The 19,230-nt window shown below is 35.5% G+C and overlaps 2 protein-coding genes and 1 non-coding gene across 4 annotated transcripts; all 3 read right to left on the bottom strand.

Annotated features, from left to right (window-relative positions):
* Nucleotides 1-38: 38 nt before the first annotated feature.
* On the bottom strand, nt 39-2,572 carry C53C11.5 (Protein tipE). Of its 2 annotated transcripts, none has more exons than NM_001373628.4 (4): nt 2,456-2,572; nt 1,517-1,647; nt 782-939; nt 39-740 (listed from the first exon to the last, which is right to left on the bottom strand). In NM_001373628.4, the coding sequence occupies exons 1-4, from the start codon at nt 2,565-2,567 to the stop codon at nt 668-670; spliced, it is 474 nt and encodes a 157-aa protein (NP_001360714.1). In that variant the 5' UTR covers nt 2,568-2,572; the 3' UTR covers nt 39-667. The 2 variants fall into 2 exon arrangements, with proteins under 2 accessions (NP_001360714.1, NP_001041230.2); NM_001047765.6 differs by having other exon boundaries at nt 76-728.
* Nucleotides 2,573-10,065: 7,493 nt separating this feature from the next.
* On the bottom strand, nt 10,066-18,040 carry ptr-5 (SSD domain-containing protein). Its single transcript, NM_078409.9, has 20 exons — nt 17,981-18,040; nt 17,442-17,547; nt 17,173-17,291; nt 17,006-17,118; nt 16,292-16,405; nt 16,096-16,201; nt 15,417-15,638; nt 15,168-15,366; nt 14,738-14,819; nt 14,560-14,687; nt 14,342-14,515; nt 13,848-13,993; nt 12,893-13,440; nt 12,377-12,484; nt 12,247-12,331; nt 12,092-12,197; nt 11,929-12,047; nt 11,560-11,718; nt 10,864-10,935; nt 10,066-10,785 (listed from the first exon to the last, which is right to left on the bottom strand). The coding sequence occupies exons 1-20, from the start codon at nt 17,987-17,989 to the stop codon at nt 10,615-10,617; spliced, it is 2,886 nt and encodes a 961-aa protein (NP_510810.3). The 5' UTR covers nt 17,990-18,040; the 3' UTR covers nt 10,066-10,614.
* On the bottom strand, nt 14,155-14,175 carry 21ur-14094. Its single transcript, NR_072950.1, has one exon.
* Nucleotides 18,041-19,230: the final 1,190 nt, after the last annotated feature.

Below are 19,230 nucleotides of genomic sequence, written 5' to 3'. Positions count from 1 at the left end.
CCGAGACCAACAGAAAGCAATAGTTCTTCTTATCATTTGTTCTTTTATTGATTGATAACCTAAAAATTGATAAAATTGATGTAATCACGTTTTATTAAATGATGGGATAAGGTTTGTTTACCCAGGAAATGACTAAAATTTGAAAAAATAACTCAAAAATGCTCCAGAGTTGTGTAATTTGCGTAGAAAAATGTGGGAGGAACATACACGAAAAAGGGGGTCTGATGACAGAAAGTGGGGGTTTTTTTAAAGAGAGAAAATTTACAGAAAGGAGCAGCGCAAAAAATAAATGACGAATTTATTATTTTGCGTTAGTCCGTTCTTCAAATACTCTATCACAAATGGTGTAGCGCTAGTTTGGACTTATTGAAATGTATTGAATTTTCAGAAATATATGAAAAATGTATTTTCACAGATTTTGGTAAATTTTCTATTGTTTTCAACTTAAGAAATGATTAAATTGTTTCCTCTCTCGCGCTACACCACCTTTACAAAAAAAAACACTGGAACCGTATGTAATTGGTAAAAATCGATATTTCAAGAGAGAATGAGTCAAAATGAAAGATGCTGTCATGAGATACAAACACCAATGACGTGGTGAAAATACTAGATTGATGTGTAAAGCATTTTAGATCTGAGAATTGATTTTTTGAAACTGTGCAAGTTGTTAGACCTCGATGACCGATCCTTTGTTCAGCGCCTTCCTCTCATCCCGCGGCCCGAGCTCCCTGTAATGGGGTCTTAAATAAATTTTTTCACACTGAAACACATGCCAACTTACCGAAACTCGTCTCTTCCGGGAAATTTGTCCTCTTCTTTCCTATTACAACAACAGTAATAGCCACATGCGATGCAGAGCATGATGGAGATAGTAACGACTACAACTACGATGATCGCACTTTTGAATGTACCACTTTTCAAATTGTCAATGAATGAGGCCTGAAAATACAAATAATTTTTTTAGTTGTAAGAAATCCCGTTGGATCATTGAAAACTGCAAAATTGTATTCATAAAGGGGTGACGTCACATAAATTTTAATGGTATATTTTTGTAGAGGAAAAAAAACAGAATTACTAAGCCTAAAATACAGAAAAGTTCGCGTTTTAATCAAAGGAAAAGTTCCAAAAAAAAATTCGGGGTAGAAAAGGAAAAGTACCTTTTTTACTATATGTTCCGACAGTGTTGAATGAATTTTTAAAAATTTTTTACGTTGGTTGTAAGTTTGAAAACAAACGAATAAAAATATGCAAACTTTTTAAAAGATTGTTCACCAACCCCTGAATATTTTTTTGACCCTCAGAAACAGATGAAAAGTGATTTTGGCACATTTTACTGGATTCGTTATGAAATGTTTCCACTAAATAACTTGATGCTCATATTTCTTAATCAGCATTTTTAAACATTATATCTATAAAAAAAACCCACAAATCTAAACTAACATCTTTTTGCAACTTTAATAACATTTCAAGCAGAACTTCAACCAAAATGTTCTTTTTCAGAATCACTTCTCACTACCTTAATAACCTTGAGCTGTGAGCACATGTACATATCCATTTTCTTATCATCTGGCATATTGACAATTGTCCATTTACAAGGAAGTTCACAGAGATGTTGGCATTGTCCATAGTCCCAATATGTGTAGGTTGCTGGAAAATTGAACTTTCAATATTTCAATCAAAATAAATGTTTCCGGAAAGTTTTACGTCAACAGCCCTTAAGAAGTGCCAAAAGTTCCCGTTAGAGCGAGTCCGAAAATCAAAATAATTGCGGCCTTGACCGTTATTATTTCTTTTATTTCATAGTGTTTGAAGAGTCTCAAGTTTCGAACAAAATTGTTGGGTTTTCAAGTGGCAATTGTGTTTTAAAATATTAAGACAACTTTTGGAGACATATATCATGGTGATGCTAGTTTTGAAGTTTGTTTCAACTTAGCAACAAAAGTATTGAACAAATTCGTGAATCTATTTTTAAAATCCTAAAAACTTCAAACAATTATTTATCAAAAATGTTGTGATTCAAATAAAATATATTATCGGAAACTATTGCCTGACATTTTTATTGACTCCGTATTCCAAATCGAACATTCCATACTTTTATGTAAAATGGGAAATCGAGAAAAAAAATATTCAAAATTGTTATGAAATACTCGGTACACTTTCAAAGGATGGTACCATAATAATGGAAGCTTTTTAAAATTTTATTATTTTCAAAACTCGGTAAGAAGTTTTGAATCAAGAAAAAAAAATAAAAGATCAGTTTTCAGAAATCTCACATCTTCAATTTTAATATTTTGCCGCTTATCAAATGGTTTCAAAATTTCCTTTAGAGTGATTTGAATAACATTCCAAAAGTGATTTATTTTAATAACAAACTGCCAAATGTTATTGAGAAATTTTCTTCAATTTTTTCTTCAATTTAAGTCAATTCAATTTTCAGAAACTTCATATGACTCACGTTTATCTGTTGTGGTGATTCCAAAATATGTGTCATCATCGACCATGCTTGACCTCCCGCATGTCGTCGTGGCCACCAGGCTCAAAAGAGCAATGAGCAAAAGCCGTATCATTCACACTAAAACTATGTATAAACTGTATGAAGAAAGTATATGCGAGGAAGAACATATATAAACTTTAGACCTGAGTCATCAGGAAAAGAGAAAGTGGTGTGCAAAAAAGTGGAGAAAGAGTGCTGACTGAGGCACAAAAGATTTTGAGACAATGTTGGTGTGCTTGAAAGCTTCAAAGTTTTTTTTCCAGGAATGAAAGAATTAAAAAAATCAAGAAAAATGTTTCCGGCGAACAATAAAGCATTTGAGAGCAAAATGCACTTTACAATCGCTATTAACTTGGCGAAGTTCCAAGCAGATCCTTTGAACATTGAAAAAAATCTAGTCAAAATCAGATGATTTTGAATAAATTACAAGAATTTCATGTAAATTAAGGTGTCAAAAAGTTTAGTTTTTAGAATTTAGCCTAATCTAGTTTAGGGGAAAACGTACAGATTTTAGCACAAGATTCCTACAAAAAAAACTAGCCCAAAAATAAGTTATTTCAACAACACTGGTATCATCTTAAAGAAGTACAAGGAAATAAAAACTACGAACAACCAGCTGACCCTAACAGAGCACAAAAAGAATAAGACCGAAACGCAAAGAGAGGGGGAGGTCCCGCGCGAGAACAAGGTTGAGTAAATGAACTGATCAGCGTATTTATATGGTGTATAAATATTGTTATCGTCTCGTCGTCTCGTCTGTATAACACAACTGTCGGAGCTTGGTGGTGCGCCGTTTGTTAGTCATCATAACAGTAAAGCCCTACACCAAACTTGGCGAGGGGTCAGTGATTCATTTGTGAAACAACAGATGTCCCTGGGTAAGGGTGGGGGGGAGGAGGAATCGAAAAAAAAGTGAAAAAGAAGACAAAAAAGTTTGAGTTGGTGAGAACTGTTAGCCGCGCGCAGGTGTGCGGGTCATGAGTGTGTATGCGAGTGAATACGGAATATGTTTTGGGAAGCGAGAAGAATAAGCAAGAAAATTGGAAAGACAGAAGAGAGAAAATGCATCAGTTCGTATGGTAAAGACAAAACGGGAGAGCGAGAAGAGCATAAAATTTATGATGTCGGTGCGGGAGGGGAGCGCGAGCACCTTGGTTAAGAGTAAGCACATAAATGTTCTGAATTTTATGGTCGTATCATTAACTTTCTCCTTTGCGTCCATTTAAGAAAAAGATTTTTGAATCACAGAATTTCAAAACTTCAAATGTTCGAAAAAAAAGGTTCAATTCATGTATACACTCGGACTAAGTTTTCTTCATAATACAAAACTACGCGTAAATGTACAACACTGCTTTCCTTAAACATATATTTTCAGTTCACTTCATACAAAAAGCAAAAATATTACCACACCCGGTAAAAAACAGTTCTTTTGGGGATCTCAAAGTGAGCAAACTGTGTTGTTAATTCGTGATTTGCGCATAATGTTCCGGTGAGCACAATGGTTACATCGCAATAGATAAAATGTGCATTGCAATCGTACGCGGGTCACGTTGTGCGCATTGTGGCCCATTTCGTTGACGATGCGTGTAAAAATATTGAAGGGGAAGAACTTATAAAACAACGGAGAAAAAATTATTCAATGTTCAATAAACGAGTAATCAGTGTGGTCCTTTTTTTGACCGTCCTCTGAAGCCGTGGGAATAAGTGGATTCATTGTTTTTAATCTGGTGTCACAAATTTTTATGTAGTGCATTTTCTGTTGAAAAAATTATCTTGGCGTCCCGATTTCTAGATGTCAACCTGGGATGGGAAAGCTGACTATTCGTGTCAATAGAGTTGACTGTGTTTAGCAAAGTTCAAAAATTTCTGAATTGTTTTATAAATTTTTTGAAATTGATTTCCGTTCACTCTTTCGAACAAAACGGAAATTCTAAGAATAAATTCTCAACTTAAGGAGTTTTCAAATAATTTTTCTGAATAGTGAGTTTGATTTAAAGTTAGACCTTTCACGTTGAAGGTTTCGGCAGTTTTTTTTTGGATCTGGTGCTCAAATAGTACAGGTCTTGAAATTTGAAAAAAAACTTATCAACAAAATCAACAAAAAATAGATTGATTAAACAGAATTTTCTGATGCAAAGGAAAAAGTCGCCAAAAATTAAAGTCCACAAAACACCATTTTTATAACTGTGTTTTGCCTGTAAATTTCAAATATATTTTTCGCTCAATATTTCCTCCCACATCTAACGTTCTCCCCCTATTTACATTTCTTTTGAATGTTGTCGCCTCAAGATCTATTTTCCCTCCCGCCACACTCTCTTCAAGGTTCTATAAAACAGGCACAAAAGTGAGAGGATGAAGCATCACAAAACTTTGAGAGGAGTAAGTTATATACACTAGATCAACAGAAAAATGAGGCAAAATTCTCCTTGTTTCCATGTTTTCTAAGTGGTAAAGGTATATAAGTAGTTTAGAGGTGGATAGGGAAAAATAGTGAAGTGGTAGGTAACGGGGGAGACCCCTGGAGGTGTTATCGAGAGAAAATATATGGTGCCCTGCTATAAAAATTTATTTTCCATCGCTTTCCTATGCTCGCCACTGAGGTTTTTTGTGTTCTTATGCCCCAATTTGTATGCACATTTCCCAATGAATTGGAAATTTTTTGAGTTCTAATAATATCTAATGTATTCTGTTTATGTATTAGAGTATTAGCCTTTTGCCTCCGCTTTTTTTTGAGTAAGAGGTTTTGCAGATTCGGAATTTGAATGAAAGTGATAGTTCGAAGTTTTGAAAAATTCGAAAAACTGTAGTGTAAGGTATTCAAAAAATCATAATAATGTTCGATAGAAAATTCTGCGTAATGCATCGTTTTTTCAAAATTTCAGATCAATTTCGAGTCAGCAGATAATGTACTAGAAGTTTCTTCTAATACAAAAAACAAATTTTCATAGGATTTTCATTAGCATTTAGCCTTTTCTAATCTAAAAAAATTAATTTAGGTTCTGCTGGAAAATAATAAACAAAACATTTCTGGCATTTTTGAAATAATAAACCAAAATTTGAGTTTCAAAGACAACAAAAAACAGGGCCAAATATACCAATTTGAGCAACTGATACATAGTAATTTAAGTGAAACCCCCCCCCCCCCCCCCCAAAACCATCCACTCAAAAAAGTTACAATCTTCAAAAAAATTAAACAGGTTTTCGAAAACAGTTTAGAAAAAGTATTAAGAACCCCCTATTTCACAGCTCATCTATGCTATTCTAACCGTATTTACATTCGATTTTAGTACTAACTTACACACCAATTAGAGCTAACAACAGCAGCTTATCTTGTTGATAAGAATGACCGGAATTGGGGGCGAGAGTACGGGAAGAGAGCGTATCTTATCCAAACAGAGCAAACATGGTGAACGATTGCTGTGAGCAGAGGGGAAAATGGTCGAAATGGTGGTGGGGAGGTAAGACAACACGGTGCGAATGACAGGTACTTGGTATGAAAGTAACCGGAGGGGAGGGGGTATTAGGTGAGAAAAGGATGGCACTTGGTAAATGTTGATGGCATCAAGTGGGGGATATATGTGTTACGGAAGTTTGATGGGTGATTTTTTTTCTGGTCAGAACTAGGTCCACGGGAAAAGGGAGACCACCAGCTTTTGAAAATTTACCGACAACCGCTCATTTCAATTTGTCCACAGTTAACGCTGAAACCAGAAACACCAAGATGAGCTAAAAAGGATAACATACAGAAATTTGCTGATTTTCGAAAATTGTGACAGTTTTTAATTTTCATCCCAAATATCAACGATTTTCATCTTTATTTGTTACCATCCAAAAAATTTTTTTTAAAGAAAAGTGTCTAAACCGCCAAATATAGATATTGAAAATGGACTTTGGTTAAGTAAATACAAAATTTTTAAAAACGTTTACTACATACTATAAATCCACAAATCTGCCGTAACTTCACACACGCCAGGTTCAAATTACAGGTACTTGACAGGTACTGTGATTTTAGAGGGATCAATTTCTGATCCTCATGAAAATTTTGAAAAGTAGATCACTATGAGACAATTAAAATTGCCACACCGCGTTCTTTATTTTAATTTAAAGTTCTCTATTTTTTTCTATGAATTTTGAAAAATATACAGATTTTCTATGTTTTTTTTAGCATTTATACAATAAGTAAAAAGTTGGAATAACGTTAAAAAATTAGAAGCTGAAGCTTGTATAATGAACAATAAGAGAAAACTTGAGACCTAAGCATGTACCTGAGAACGTCAATCTGTATTGGAAATTGAAAAAAAAATTAAAAATTACGAAACAATTTGCCATTTCACAAATGAAAATTGAAAATGATTTTTTGACGAAATGCAGAAAAAAGTCAGATCAAGTGACAGACAAGAAGCGATGACTAATGTTTTAGAATTTTTGAAAAATACAATAAAAGTTAGGATACTTTTAAAATAATTTTTGATAGTTTTTTATTTTTATTTTTAAATAATAATAATAATAAATTTTATAAAAGTTCAGGAGTTTAAGTGCCAAGAATAATAAAATCAATTTGAAATTTGAAAACTAAAATTGAAAATACGGGAATGAGAGCGAAAGAAGCTGGAGTTTTGTAATAATGGAACATACAGTTTCCAATCCAAAACTGAAATAATTATACGATTTTTCCTGTTTCTGATTTTTTTTTGGTCAAAATTAAAACGGATACTGGTAAAAAAGAATGAACAACACACTGACCGCTCCACAAATGAATATGAAACAAACAAACAGCGGGACGGGGGCGGCGGTCGATACGCATGTACTATCACTAGTCTGTACGCTCCAGTGAATGAGCCATGTGTACTGATAAGCAAGGACGTGGTTGGTGATGTACTACTAGTAGAGCGGGCTAATTAGTAAGAACTTTTGACGCATCTTTTCTCTCTGGTTTTGACGGCTGAGTGGAGATGGACTACTAGAAAATGGAGATGAAGGTAGAGAAGAAAAAAGGGAAGGATTTGTATGGGAGAGTTGCGCGAAACAAAGGAAAAGTGCAGAATTGGGAGAGCACGGTGATCACAAAAATCTTCCCGGAAGAGATTCGAAAATTCCAGGTTTTTTAACAGCGTTATGTTTGATTTTTAAGAATATTATGCTTTATGTCCTAATTTTTTTAAAATTTTTTTTCAGAATTATAAAGTTATGAGTTGGATATTCGCCATTCTTTAACTGCAACTAAGAACTTCAATTTTATTTATGAAATGTTTCACATTGATATTTGAATATGGTAGCACCTAAATGTGTACCTAATAGCGATAAATATTGAAAATAAAGAAACTGCAAGCTATCCTGAAAAATGTGAAGCGAAATCAGTTCAAAACCGAAAAGGCAAACGCTCTCTATCTGACTTCTACTCATTTCCCGTCTCCATTTTCCATCGCCACCACCGATATTATCGCGCTCTCGGATGTCACTTTCGAGGCGCCAAAATCCGCAGACAGCTGAGACAATAATGGTTGAAGCGTCGTTGAAAGTTTTTCGAAAAATGGAGAAGAAGAAGCCAAATATGTGTGAGTTTATGGGGGTCTGGTCTTGAAAATTGAAATTGTGATTTTATTTTTGGTTCCTTGGCGGTGGGGGTCGGGTCTCTCATTCGGATTCGGGTTTCAATTTCAATTTCGCGCCGCCGGGCCCTGACTTATGACCAATTGCGTGGTCTGATGTATTAGTACGCTTTTTCTTTTTGCAACTGACATGTTGAATTAGAAAAAGGTAGGGGAGCACCTTGACTAACCTGGTTTGTCACATAAATGAGTTACGCTTTGATTTTTCTAATTTTCGAAAAAGAAGTGAGAGAAGAGGGCAGTGAGAACCAAAGCGCTTGGAGCAAGGTCATCATTAGTTCAAATTTGGCCAATTTCGTGAGAAGAGTAGTACTGAAGTAGGTAATAATACGTGTGAAATTGATGTGAACATGTAAAATTCTATATAAATTTTGTTAAAAATACAATATTAACGCTGTAACAGCAAATGAACATAGTACCAAATTTTACAATTCAGAGATATTCGTGATACTTAAACCAAAAAATCGTATTCAACATTCTAGATATTCTATATGTGATTTCAAAAAGCGAAATCCTCAAAACTTTAAGTGGGATATTAAAAAAACAAGCTCAGACAAATGTGTGGGATTTTATTTCAAAAAAAGAATTCTTATTTGAAAAAAAAATTGAAAAAAATGACTTTAACAACAACAAAAATGGTGATGTTGAGTTCTTGGTTAAATATTTAATAGAAAATGGGTTTTTATCTATCCAGATGCAACTTGTACAAAAAACACAATATTAAAAATACTAGCTGAGATTTTTACCAAAAAAAATTTGAACACTCACGTTGCAGTTTTTCTAACTTGAAAAACGGTCTTGTGGGGTTTTCCCAAATATTGTTTGAATTTGAATCTTCAAGAAAGTTCGTTGCGAGCTCAAACATTACTTGTTTTAGTACATGTTCTTTAATCTATGACTTGAGTTAATAAATTTCAAACAAGGAAGAGAAAATTCTAGAAAAAAAGAAGACGAAGCGGTTTTTCTCACACATACACACACAAATCTTTTTTCTCCCTACCACCACTTCAGTACACGGGCGGCGCCTGAATACATTTGTGGTGCCCGGGCTCTCATTCATACACGCATATGGCGATGATGGGCCACTGAGTACTACTCCCCTCCTACCCTATTGTGTTTATGTTTTAAGAGGTCTTAAGTGAAGCGTCTTGTTTCTTTTTTTCAAGATGAAATTGGCACTACAATTTATGTTTTTTCTCTTTTCGTTTTAGTTTGAAAAGGCGTGACGTGTTTGTTATGAGTGCAAAAGTGTTAAAGATGTGGTGGGAAAATTTGAAGCTCAGATTACAGATGAAATGTAAATTCACAACATGTCTTGCTCTTTTTTTTTAAATTCGTATTGATACAATTATGACCGTGAAGCTTAATTAAAAAATACTTGAAGTGTGACAAAGTGAGCAAAATGTGATGTCAATTTATGGTCAATCTCAGGATAATTTTGCAGTTGACATCAAACGAAGTTTGCGGTAAATTTCTTTTTTCTTTTTTTTTCCCGTCGGTAACCATCGGCGAAATTTTTTTAAATTCATATCATTTTCGGCAACATTCCGACCATTTTACGGAGATCGACAATTTTTTTCTAGAAAATTACTATGGTTTTCTATGTATATTTTTTTTGCAGTTAGATATTTGCAAATTGAAGTCTACAGCTGACGACAAAAAAGGGCCTCTTCCAGTTGGCGTCTAACTCATATCACAGTTTACTCCGTCTGTAAATGGTGCACTGAATTGTTACTGCAAAATTACTGTGGAATTACTGTGAGATTACTGTTAAGTTACTGCTGGTTTACTGTAGTATTACTCAAGTATTCTTGCAGGATTACTGTCCGGCTACTGTAAAATTACTGTAGGGTCTTAATAGGACTTCTGTAGGATTATTACAGAATTACTGTAGAAATGCTGGAAAAAAACGTTTAACTTTTATAAAAGATACGCTGTCTTTAACGAAAACTTCAGAAACTTTTTTGAAAAAAGACAGATTTATACTAGACGGGTGAAAAATTAGATGGCAAAGAAAATGGTATAGAATGAGACGAAAAAAATCGGATGAATTGAGTAAAATGTCTACCGGAATTCGCATGGGAAAGAAGATCACAGAAAAGAGTCAGGTAAAGCCTAAATCGTGTTCATAGAACCAACACAGGATGGAGATTATATAACAATTTTGTGTAATGTTTGCATTTGGGAAATTTTTTTTTCTAAAGCTAAAAAATATGAATGAAATAAAGAATGTGCTACTATGAATTGAAAGGAAGTAGTTATTGTTATTTCTTTTGAAGATTTTCAAGAGTCAAAGAAGAAGAAGCTAGTTGGAGCACATGGAAAATGGAAAAAGGGGGAGCACTGAATTGAAAATTGTGTATGTTGTGTGTATGTATATGTGTTGAAATGAGTTGTTGACGTGTGTGGAAATGAAGGAAATTAAAGATTGTGCGACAAGATACTAGCGTAGTGGGAAATTATAAAATACAGTTGAAAATGGAAGAGGAAATGGCCTTTTTTCTTAGAGTCTTAATTCAAAAGCGAATCCTTTCTCTCCATTTTCTGCAACTCAATGCTATTCGTACTGTCGCGGCGTGGCACGTAGCGGCAACTCCGCTCCGATGACGACGACAGGAAGACGCGGTAGCAGTTGGCAGTGGTCACGCTTTCGGGAAGTGCCGCCAGGAAAGTGGGCAGAATCTGAAGATGGACAATGTTCTTTTAATTACATTTGATGGGGGTGGCCAAGGAGGAAACTTCGCCTTCAAAAGAACTTACCAAAAGCCCATGGAGCATTCCGAATGTGACGACGAGAAAGATTGCGGCCACGAAAACAGATGGCGAATAACTCTGAAAACAATAGGAGGTTGGAAATGTTTCAAGAGGATTTCAAGAAGCTCTTATTTCGAGTAGTTCTTGGGAAAATGAAGTTCCAGGGGTAGGTCATGTAGTTCAGTTTTAGAGTAGAAACTAATGACTAAAAATGGTTCCATTTGAACCTAAAAGGAAACTTGAATATCTTTTCAACGCGAGTTATTCTCTTCAAATTTTTCAAAATCTCATCTATAATTGTAAAAAAACTGAATACACCACTTTTTTATATTAGCCGAAAATGAATTTTCACCTCAGATAACTAACAAAAATAGGTCTCATCGAGCATATTCTCTAGGTTTCAACCCACGAAGAAATTTTTGCAAAATGGGATGAAGTTTTGTTACAACTCCAATCTATTACAAATCTTAACAGTTGGTTTTTAGATGTCTCCCACAGGCTTATCAGTTTTTTTTCACACATTCTTCAAGACTTGACCTCATCTTCCTTCCCCTCACTTAAAAACATAACAAGAGGGTTACTATACTTACTCCGGAAGTTACGTCACCTTCCCGGTTGCGTCAGTTACAGGCTGTGTCACCTGATCAAACATTTCCGGTTACTCTATCGACGTTTTCCCCTCAGAGTGGAGGATTAACTTACCGCGCGGAAGAGCAGCGGAAGAATGCAGCAAATCGTCGACACTCCTGCCTGAATCATTGGCCACGCGACGGCTCCGAGGGTGTGCTCCAAGCGTTCAGTTGACCCTTTGAGAGGGATCTTTTTGATTTTTCCATTTCGGATCTCCTTCCGGTGAGCCAGCTGAAATTGTAATTTTTGATACATCTAAGGGTTGGAGGACAAAACTGCATGTTTCAACAGCTGGGGGTTTTGACCAAATTTTATCAAATTTGGTTTCAAATTAAAATTGTTAGGACTAGGAATAATTTTGTTGCCGCACTTGGCTCTGCATAAAAACACAATGACAAGTTTGGCAAGCGGATCAGGATGTTTGTCCAATCGTCTTCTAACCTGGAAATGGTACGCGACGTGAGCAATAAAGTCAACAGACAGTCCGATCGACATCAAAACCGCCGCCATGACAACCGGGTCGAGGTCGAAGGACCACAGCGAGAGGAATCCCATAACGCCTGAAAAGGGGGAAGTGAATGAAAATTGTTCATCTGAAAAATACCAGTAGTGATAGAAGCGATGGAGACTGTTGCTGTGATAATACTGCATGGATTTGGAATGAAAATTGCACAAACCACAGCCATACAGACTAGAGTCCAGATTCCAGTCTAAAAATTACAATTGATGAAGTTTCTATTGTTCCGAATTCCAGCTAACCTGAGTTGCCGTCCTTCCCAAACTGAGCATTTGATCGACAAACATTCCATTTGGTTCCCACACGGTGACATTCAAATCAGAGTAGCTGAACATGACAGAGATGAAACGATCGAGATAAGCCAGAACTCACTTATTTGCAACTTTTCTCCAATCTGTCATCAACTGAATACGCGTGTCCCAAGAGGATGTGTTGTCGTACGCCACATTCATCATAAAACGATCCAGTTTGATAACACCTCTGAAAAAAATAGGGGTTGGAAGAAGATTTTATACTTGTTTGTATGTGTAAATTCGGAGAACACAAAAATATTATTTCAGCAACTGAATAATGATGAGAAAACACATTGATTTTTTCAAAACAAAAAAGAGTGTATGGATGTATGCCCAAAACTAATTGAAACATGCGTTCCAGTTCAGACTTTGTATCAATTTTTATGACTTGAAATTTACCGTACTTTCTCTCCTAATTTTTATTTTGCTAGTACGCATAGGCACTTTGATGAACATGCATTAATACGCATTTTATTTGAAAAATGTTTGAAAACTACACCACTTTTAGCAATATTTTTGTCTGTGAACAGTTTTTTGAGGGTAACATTTCCTAATTACTTTTGAGAAAAATTGAACATGCGGCTTCAAAACTTACTCTTCATAGTGATAGTGAATAAAACTATCCCAATGTTTGAAGAACGGAGATTTCAAAAACTCTGGAAGTTTTGCAGTTGTGATGTTTGCCTGATATGGATCCACTTCTTCATAAACCTCCGGGGTCATTAAACCAAAGAAAGCGAACAGATTGAATGGTTCCCCGTGATAGGAAAATTTGATATAATCACGGAGCCAAGAAAGAGTTGAAGCTTTTCCCTTGCAATTGTGCATTTTTTCAAATTCATCGACCATATTCCAATATCTATCCATTTGATGCCGGTTTTCTAGATCCAATGGAGCATTTATAAGAATGGTGACGGGATGGTAGTTTGCCCAGACAAGATTGGTGAGCACCAAATTTGGGCGTTGCAATGGTGAATCTTTTGGAAGAATTTTAACTGCGTCCAAGCGAGTTTTCATTGTCATGAGCCCATAGATGGCAAAGTACCAATAGATTGCTGTTCCGAGCATGACAACGACTGCGAAAAACTTGTTGGATAGAATTTTGCAATAGACGTTGATGCATTTCTTCCAACATGCTTTGAGCTGTAAATTGAAACAATTCTTTTAAATTCAGAAATACTTTAAACATCTTAGAATTTTATCACATAGTTTAGTAAAGGCGTTTATTAATATACATTATTGCTTTAGGAGACCGAATCCAATTGGCGACTTTCTCAAAAACCACTGAATATAAACTTCTATTTAAAAGTTAGTTTTTTCTTCAATTTTCATCAATTGAACTATTTTCATATTTTTTCCGTCCATAGTTACATAAAAGTTGCTCAAACTTGGCAAAAAATGTTAAGTGCCATAAAATTTTTCTGCAGATTTGTGATATTATACAATCGAAATTTGTTGGGTGCAAAAATTATTATCAACTATCAGAAAAATTATTGATTTTATTCTCCAACTTTACTGAAAATAATGCCATCCCCCAGTCGAATCCTTACCCATTTTCGCCAGTTACAATTTGAAGTGGTTGTTGTCTTGTGCTCATATCTAGTTGCCACTGCCAAGATGGGTCCAAAGAGCACTAGTTGTAAAATGTATGTGAGAGCCAGTGCGATTGAGGAGGCGATACAGAAAAGACGCGTTTCTGAGAATGAGAATGACGTCAGAATTAGGATTTTGTTGTTGAAAGAAAATTTAATTTGGCTATGAATCTTTTTTCTATAACAAAGTTGAAAAATCTATTTAAAAGTAAAATATCATCAGAGTGTATCAGCAAATTGTCAGTAATTGTCAGTAATCGTTTAAAAAGTTCCCTACAGTACTAAAATGTTAGTATCTCAAATTAAATCTTTTCAAAAGTGTACTGAAAGTGTATTTAGACTGAATCCCTACTGACAGAACTCCACTTCTAACATTTTTTTTCAACCGCTGTATCTACAAAGAATTTCAAAATTATTTTTCAAGGAGCTAAATATCTTGTTACAAAGATTACCTGGAGTTGGAGCAAGGGCACCGATAGCAAACGATAAAAAATCGGTTAGAGAAGTAATAGTGATGGACGGGCCAACTGACTCATAAACCATTCCCAATCGATTTCCAGTCCCACTTGCCTGTGCTCTCCGCTCTTTTTGCCAACTGTGAATCATCAGGAAACACGAATCGACTCCTACAAAATGATATCTGAGTATTTTACAAGCAAGTAAAACTTACCGATTCCCATAACCAAAAAGGGCATAACCAGCATGAAAGAATTAGTTCGCATCCCAAGAATTGATACAATTCCATAGGTTGATGTGATGGCAAGAATTGGACATAAAACTGCCCCAAGACTGATTAACCTAAAACGTTATATTTTAGAAATTGACTATATTAGTTAGGGTGTACTTACAATTTTCCCTGGTCGAGACAGTTGTGGTACACTGCAGTCAGGATCACGCAGAGACTAACAAATGTGATTTCAAATCCGAAACCTGGAAGTTTAAAATTATAAAAACGAGGCTTAAATTTGGTTTAAAAAATGTCACTTAATCAACAATTATTTTACACGTTTATAAAAATTAAGCTCGCAGTTTTATGTAGTTTGGGATAGGCGTAGATCCTCTTTCACCAACAAAAAACGTTTTCCAAATATATGGGTGGTAAACAGTTAGAGATTACGACTAACTTTTTTTGAAAAACAGTTTTTTCTTGATAAAAATTGCACTTTTCTATGATTTTTTCAAATCCAGTCAACCCGTGAAATGTCGGCGGCTCCGATAATGATTCTTTCAGATAAGTTCGCCATGCCTATCAAGTTTGCCTAATCTAGTTTCAATTACCTGCAGCAAAGAAAGGAGTCAATCGTCTTCCATCCTTCATCATCTCATTATCCAACACATCCGTACCCACAATCTGCACCTCTACAATGTCACTTTTGTGCTCATTCAAGCTCCATTCATAGGCATCTAGCTCCCATCTACTCAAATCTTTTTCCTTATCCGCTGAATCCCGGTCACCGCGGAAGATGAACACTATCACCTCAAATTAAACCAGTTTAAGTGTTTATTTATTTATTTTTGTACACGTACCTCTACATGTTTCATATTAGTGATGATCCGATGAGGAGGCATATCAGACGTTGTCAGTTTTGTTGTATTTTCCTCGGTTTTCGGATTAAGCTCAACTCCGAACAGGCTTCTCTCAAGATGAATGTCAAATCCACTCATTGTTGCAAGAGGGTACGAAAGATTCGAGGACTTTGAAATACGCCTCTCGGTGGTGAACAGTTTGTATTGCTCATCATAAGCACTCTGAAACAGAATGAGCTTTTTCGGGTGGAAATTTCAAGGAATACATATGTATACGACCTTTGATAAAATGTACGCAAAGACGTTTTTCATGGTTGTTTCTGTGCTTATGTCTATACTTTTTATGATTTGATTTTTCAAAATCTTCAGTTTCTATGTTAATTGAAACCATTTGTGAAATTAGGGAAATTGTAGCGACCACTAAACCTGAGATCGTAGCAAGACTCTCTTAGAAAAATAGTGTGTGCCTTTAAAGTGATGTTTCTAATACTCTCAAACGAACAATATTAAAGGTGTTTAAAAAAAGCAAGACTATAATGCGAATACATTCAGGTAACGCTTCACCATTTTACTGTTTTAGAACATAATAGATTGTCAAAAACTTTAATTATTTATTGGTTCAAGCTTTCAGTTATCATGCCCCATTTATAAAACTATACGAAGATAAAACCCAACCAACCTTATACAGATCAAACACCTTGTTAATTTGACAGTAGGGCTCACAAAGTTGACTGAAGCGCAATGTCCGTCCATCTCGTGACGCATTGAACTCATTGAAGAAGAACCTGATTGTAGTTTTAAAATATTAATATTTGTTTCTAAAAATATACTGAGTTTCTACGTTTCAATTTCAATTGAAGCGAACAAATTCTTACTTTGAAAGTTTTTCCGCTTCATCGAGATTTGCTTTTGCATGCATAGAAGTTCCATTTTTCGGCATTAAGATCATGATTGTCATTGCAGGGTCACCGGAAATGTTGTAGAATTCCCTGAAAAAAAAGTGTTATAATTAGAAGGAATGAGTTTAGCATCGGAAGTGAAATTTTTTTAACTTTTGTAGTATTTTCCTTTTAATTGTTTTTAGCTATTATTAGGGTTTACAAAATGCCTGCCGCGTCGGCATTGGGGCGACTCGCGCCTTTTGTATAGTGCGACGAGGAGGCCAGAAAGTGTCGGGCGCTGCTATCGCACTATGTGGTGCAGATACAAAAACTCAGATTTCACGTAAAGTTGCAAAAAAAAGGCAAGAAACATGCGCCAGACCCAGTGCAGTGCGCTCAATTTCTAAAGAACCCCCTGGAGCTTTTCAAAATATTTTTTTAAATAGTGTTATAGCAGCTCGATAGAAAATGCTGAAAACCCCATGCTCCCCTATATTTATGTTGATATCTCTAAAATCACGGAAATTAGGTCAAAATATTGGAAAAATTGCAACTTTTATAGCACCCCCTCTGATTTTTGACAATTTTTCAAAAAATCATATTGAAAAGCTCCAAATCGCCAATTTAAACGGGGAGGGGGGGGGGGGGGTGCTATATATAGAAGCTAGATGCACTGTGCATTTCAAAAAAAAAAATCTAAAAATCTACCGAAGTACGTCAGTTTCATATCTAGAAGGTGCGTTAGTCGGCGTATAACCATCGCGTATGCGATCTTTGAGAACCATCCTATACATTCCTAATGAGTTGATCGAGATCAAAAACTGCAAAAAACTATTGATTAGTTTCATTGAAAACTTGAAAACAAAGTTACTGACAGCGACAATGAGATAAGCATGTGGATATCGTCCAACTGAGTATCCGACAAGATAAAACATTCGGCGAAGACTAAGAAAACCATGCAGGCAGTTGAGCTTTTCCTGGCGGTTGTCCATTGCTGTAATTTTCAAATTATATATTCCAAAAGTCGTCGTCTATAATTAGACCAAATGTCAGATGACGATGTTCATTATTCTCAAAATTTAGATATCCAGTTACGATGAGGTCAGATGACTGATATTGGAGGAAATTAAATAAGAGTGCTCACCCGAGACTGCTCGTTCCGGCTCCTCAGTTTCCAGAACATGCTCTTTCTCGGTGTTCAGCGGATCGCTATCCGACATCGGCTGTTTGTCGTGTTGTTCAACCCGATCCTGAAAAAAGTTTGATTGTAAATGAGATGAATGACGAATCAATGCAGTTTATATTGTAGAGCTAGTAACATGCAAAGTATCCCAAAGTTTTCACTTTAGTCTACAGTTGATTTGAACACAATGCCCAGTGAGAAAAATATACTCATTCATCGCGAGGAGCACTTCATTAAAATTTCATTTTCTTTGCACTTCAGTTTTTGAGTCTTTATTATGATTGTAATTTAGTTTTGAAAAAATGGGCTCAAAATAACTTTAGGTAGTCTAAAACTTTAGGTAGTCTATAGTTAACGTAGAACTTATAGTTTTTTAACAGAAATTTTCAGTTTCTTTCTAACAATAGACTGAAAAAAAACATTTTAAAACATGGGAATTTGTAAAAAAAGGCATTTGAAAAAATGTAAACGTTGGTATTCCAACTTCTATAATTACATACCTCGGACATCCTACACTGCTCCACTGCTCTTCAGCACATGCCACAAACCCGCAAATCACTCTGAAATTATAGAGGCGTTGGAGAGAGAAGCACACAGAATTCGAGAAATTTTGTGACGTTGGTTTTTGGGAAAAAGAATCTGATCGACAAAGCTAGAAGAATTTTCTAGAGAAACCGGACAGACTAGAGAATAAATATGGGCGGGGTTTGTTAACAGGTGTCTCCCAAGGAAACGCAGCGGAGCAAGAAAGTGTTGGCATAGAAACAGAAAAAAAGTAAGGTTTTTAATGCAGGCACAATAAAGAAAATACTAAATAAAAGAACGTCGGAGCTTAGGGGTTTTATGGAGAAAGATGCTAGGTAGACTGATATGTCATTGTTTTTAATATGAATTTGTGGTAGTAATTCAGTAAATTTACAATTCTCAAACCACAAGAGCGTTCAGACCGCGGTTTTACTTGTCATTTGGCGGAATTTATTATCTAAGTTCGGTCCAAAAAAAATTTGATTTGACCTTGACACGACTTGAGCAAGACGTTGTTTCGGTCACGCTCTCAAGCTGAGCCTGAATTGGATCAAACGTGGGCCAGTCTTTCGCAAGTTTAAAACGCCACAAAACTCATTTGGTTCAAGAATTTCCAAATCCGGGCCAAAAGTAGGCTAGTTTTGCCCAAGTTTTGTCAATGTTTCGCCCAAGAGTTGCCAACTTCTGATCCAAGTTAGTCTGCCAATTTTGTCAAGAAGCTGATACCAAATACCTATGAAAATGTACACCATCTAAGTTCAAAAGTAAATATTTATACCTTTAGTAAGTATATTGATTTTCACCTATAACATGACCGACTGTGTTTTGAAATAAAATGAAAATTAAAGTGAGACCTAAGGCTATTTCATATTGCAGCAAGCCTGTGGTATTTCGCGAATTTCCATGTTTACTCTGAACTTTGTGGTTTACATGTGCGCGCTTGTGTGCGCGTGTGCGCAAATAAAATTTCGTGGAGTGAAAAATGCACAAAAATGATTCTTTTTAAATATCGGAATTGTGCACTACGGGTGGCCTAGATATCTCAATATAAGGTTTAAATTTGGTATTTGTGCAAACTCAGCCAAAATCAGACAAATGAACAAAATTGCTACAAATCGACGGACTCGAAACGAAAGGAAAATGCTTGAAAGAAAAAACGACACGCGATCTTCTAAATGAAAATTGTGTATACAATTGGGGTGTGTGCGCGCTAAAGTTGCATGAA

The sequence above is a fragment of the Caenorhabditis elegans genome, chromosome X (assembly GCF_000002985.6).
Source record: "Caenorhabditis elegans chromosome X".
Taxonomy (NCBI): domain Eukaryota; kingdom Metazoa; phylum Nematoda; class Chromadorea; order Rhabditida; family Rhabditidae; genus Caenorhabditis; species Caenorhabditis elegans.
Note: the sequence above shows the minus strand (reverse complement) of the source record. Positions and strands in the feature narration are given on the sequence as shown.

Bases quoted from the DNA above. Each gene is read 5' to 3' on its own strand.
- C53C11.5 (NM_001373628.4), bottom strand. From the start codon at position 2,567: ATGATACGGCTTTTGCTCATTGCTCTTTTGAGCCTGGTGGCCACGACG. The intron at 1,648-2,455 runs GTGAGTCATATG...TCAATTTTCCAG, and splicing joins AATCACCACAACAGATAAAC to CAACCTACACATATTGGGAC. The intron at 940-1,516 runs GTAGTGAGAAGT...TTGTATTTTCAG, and splicing joins CACAGCTCAAGGTTATTAAG to GCCTCATTCATTGACAATTT.
- ptr-5 (NM_078409.9), bottom strand. The intron at 15,367-15,416 runs GTACGTGTACAA...GTTTAATTTGAG, and splicing joins CTAATATGAAACATGTAGAG to GTGATAGTGTTCATCTTCCG. The intron at 13,994-14,341 runs GTAATCTTTGTA...TCTCATTCTCAG, and splicing joins TGCCCTTGCTCCAACTCCAG to AAACGCGTCTTTTCTGTATC.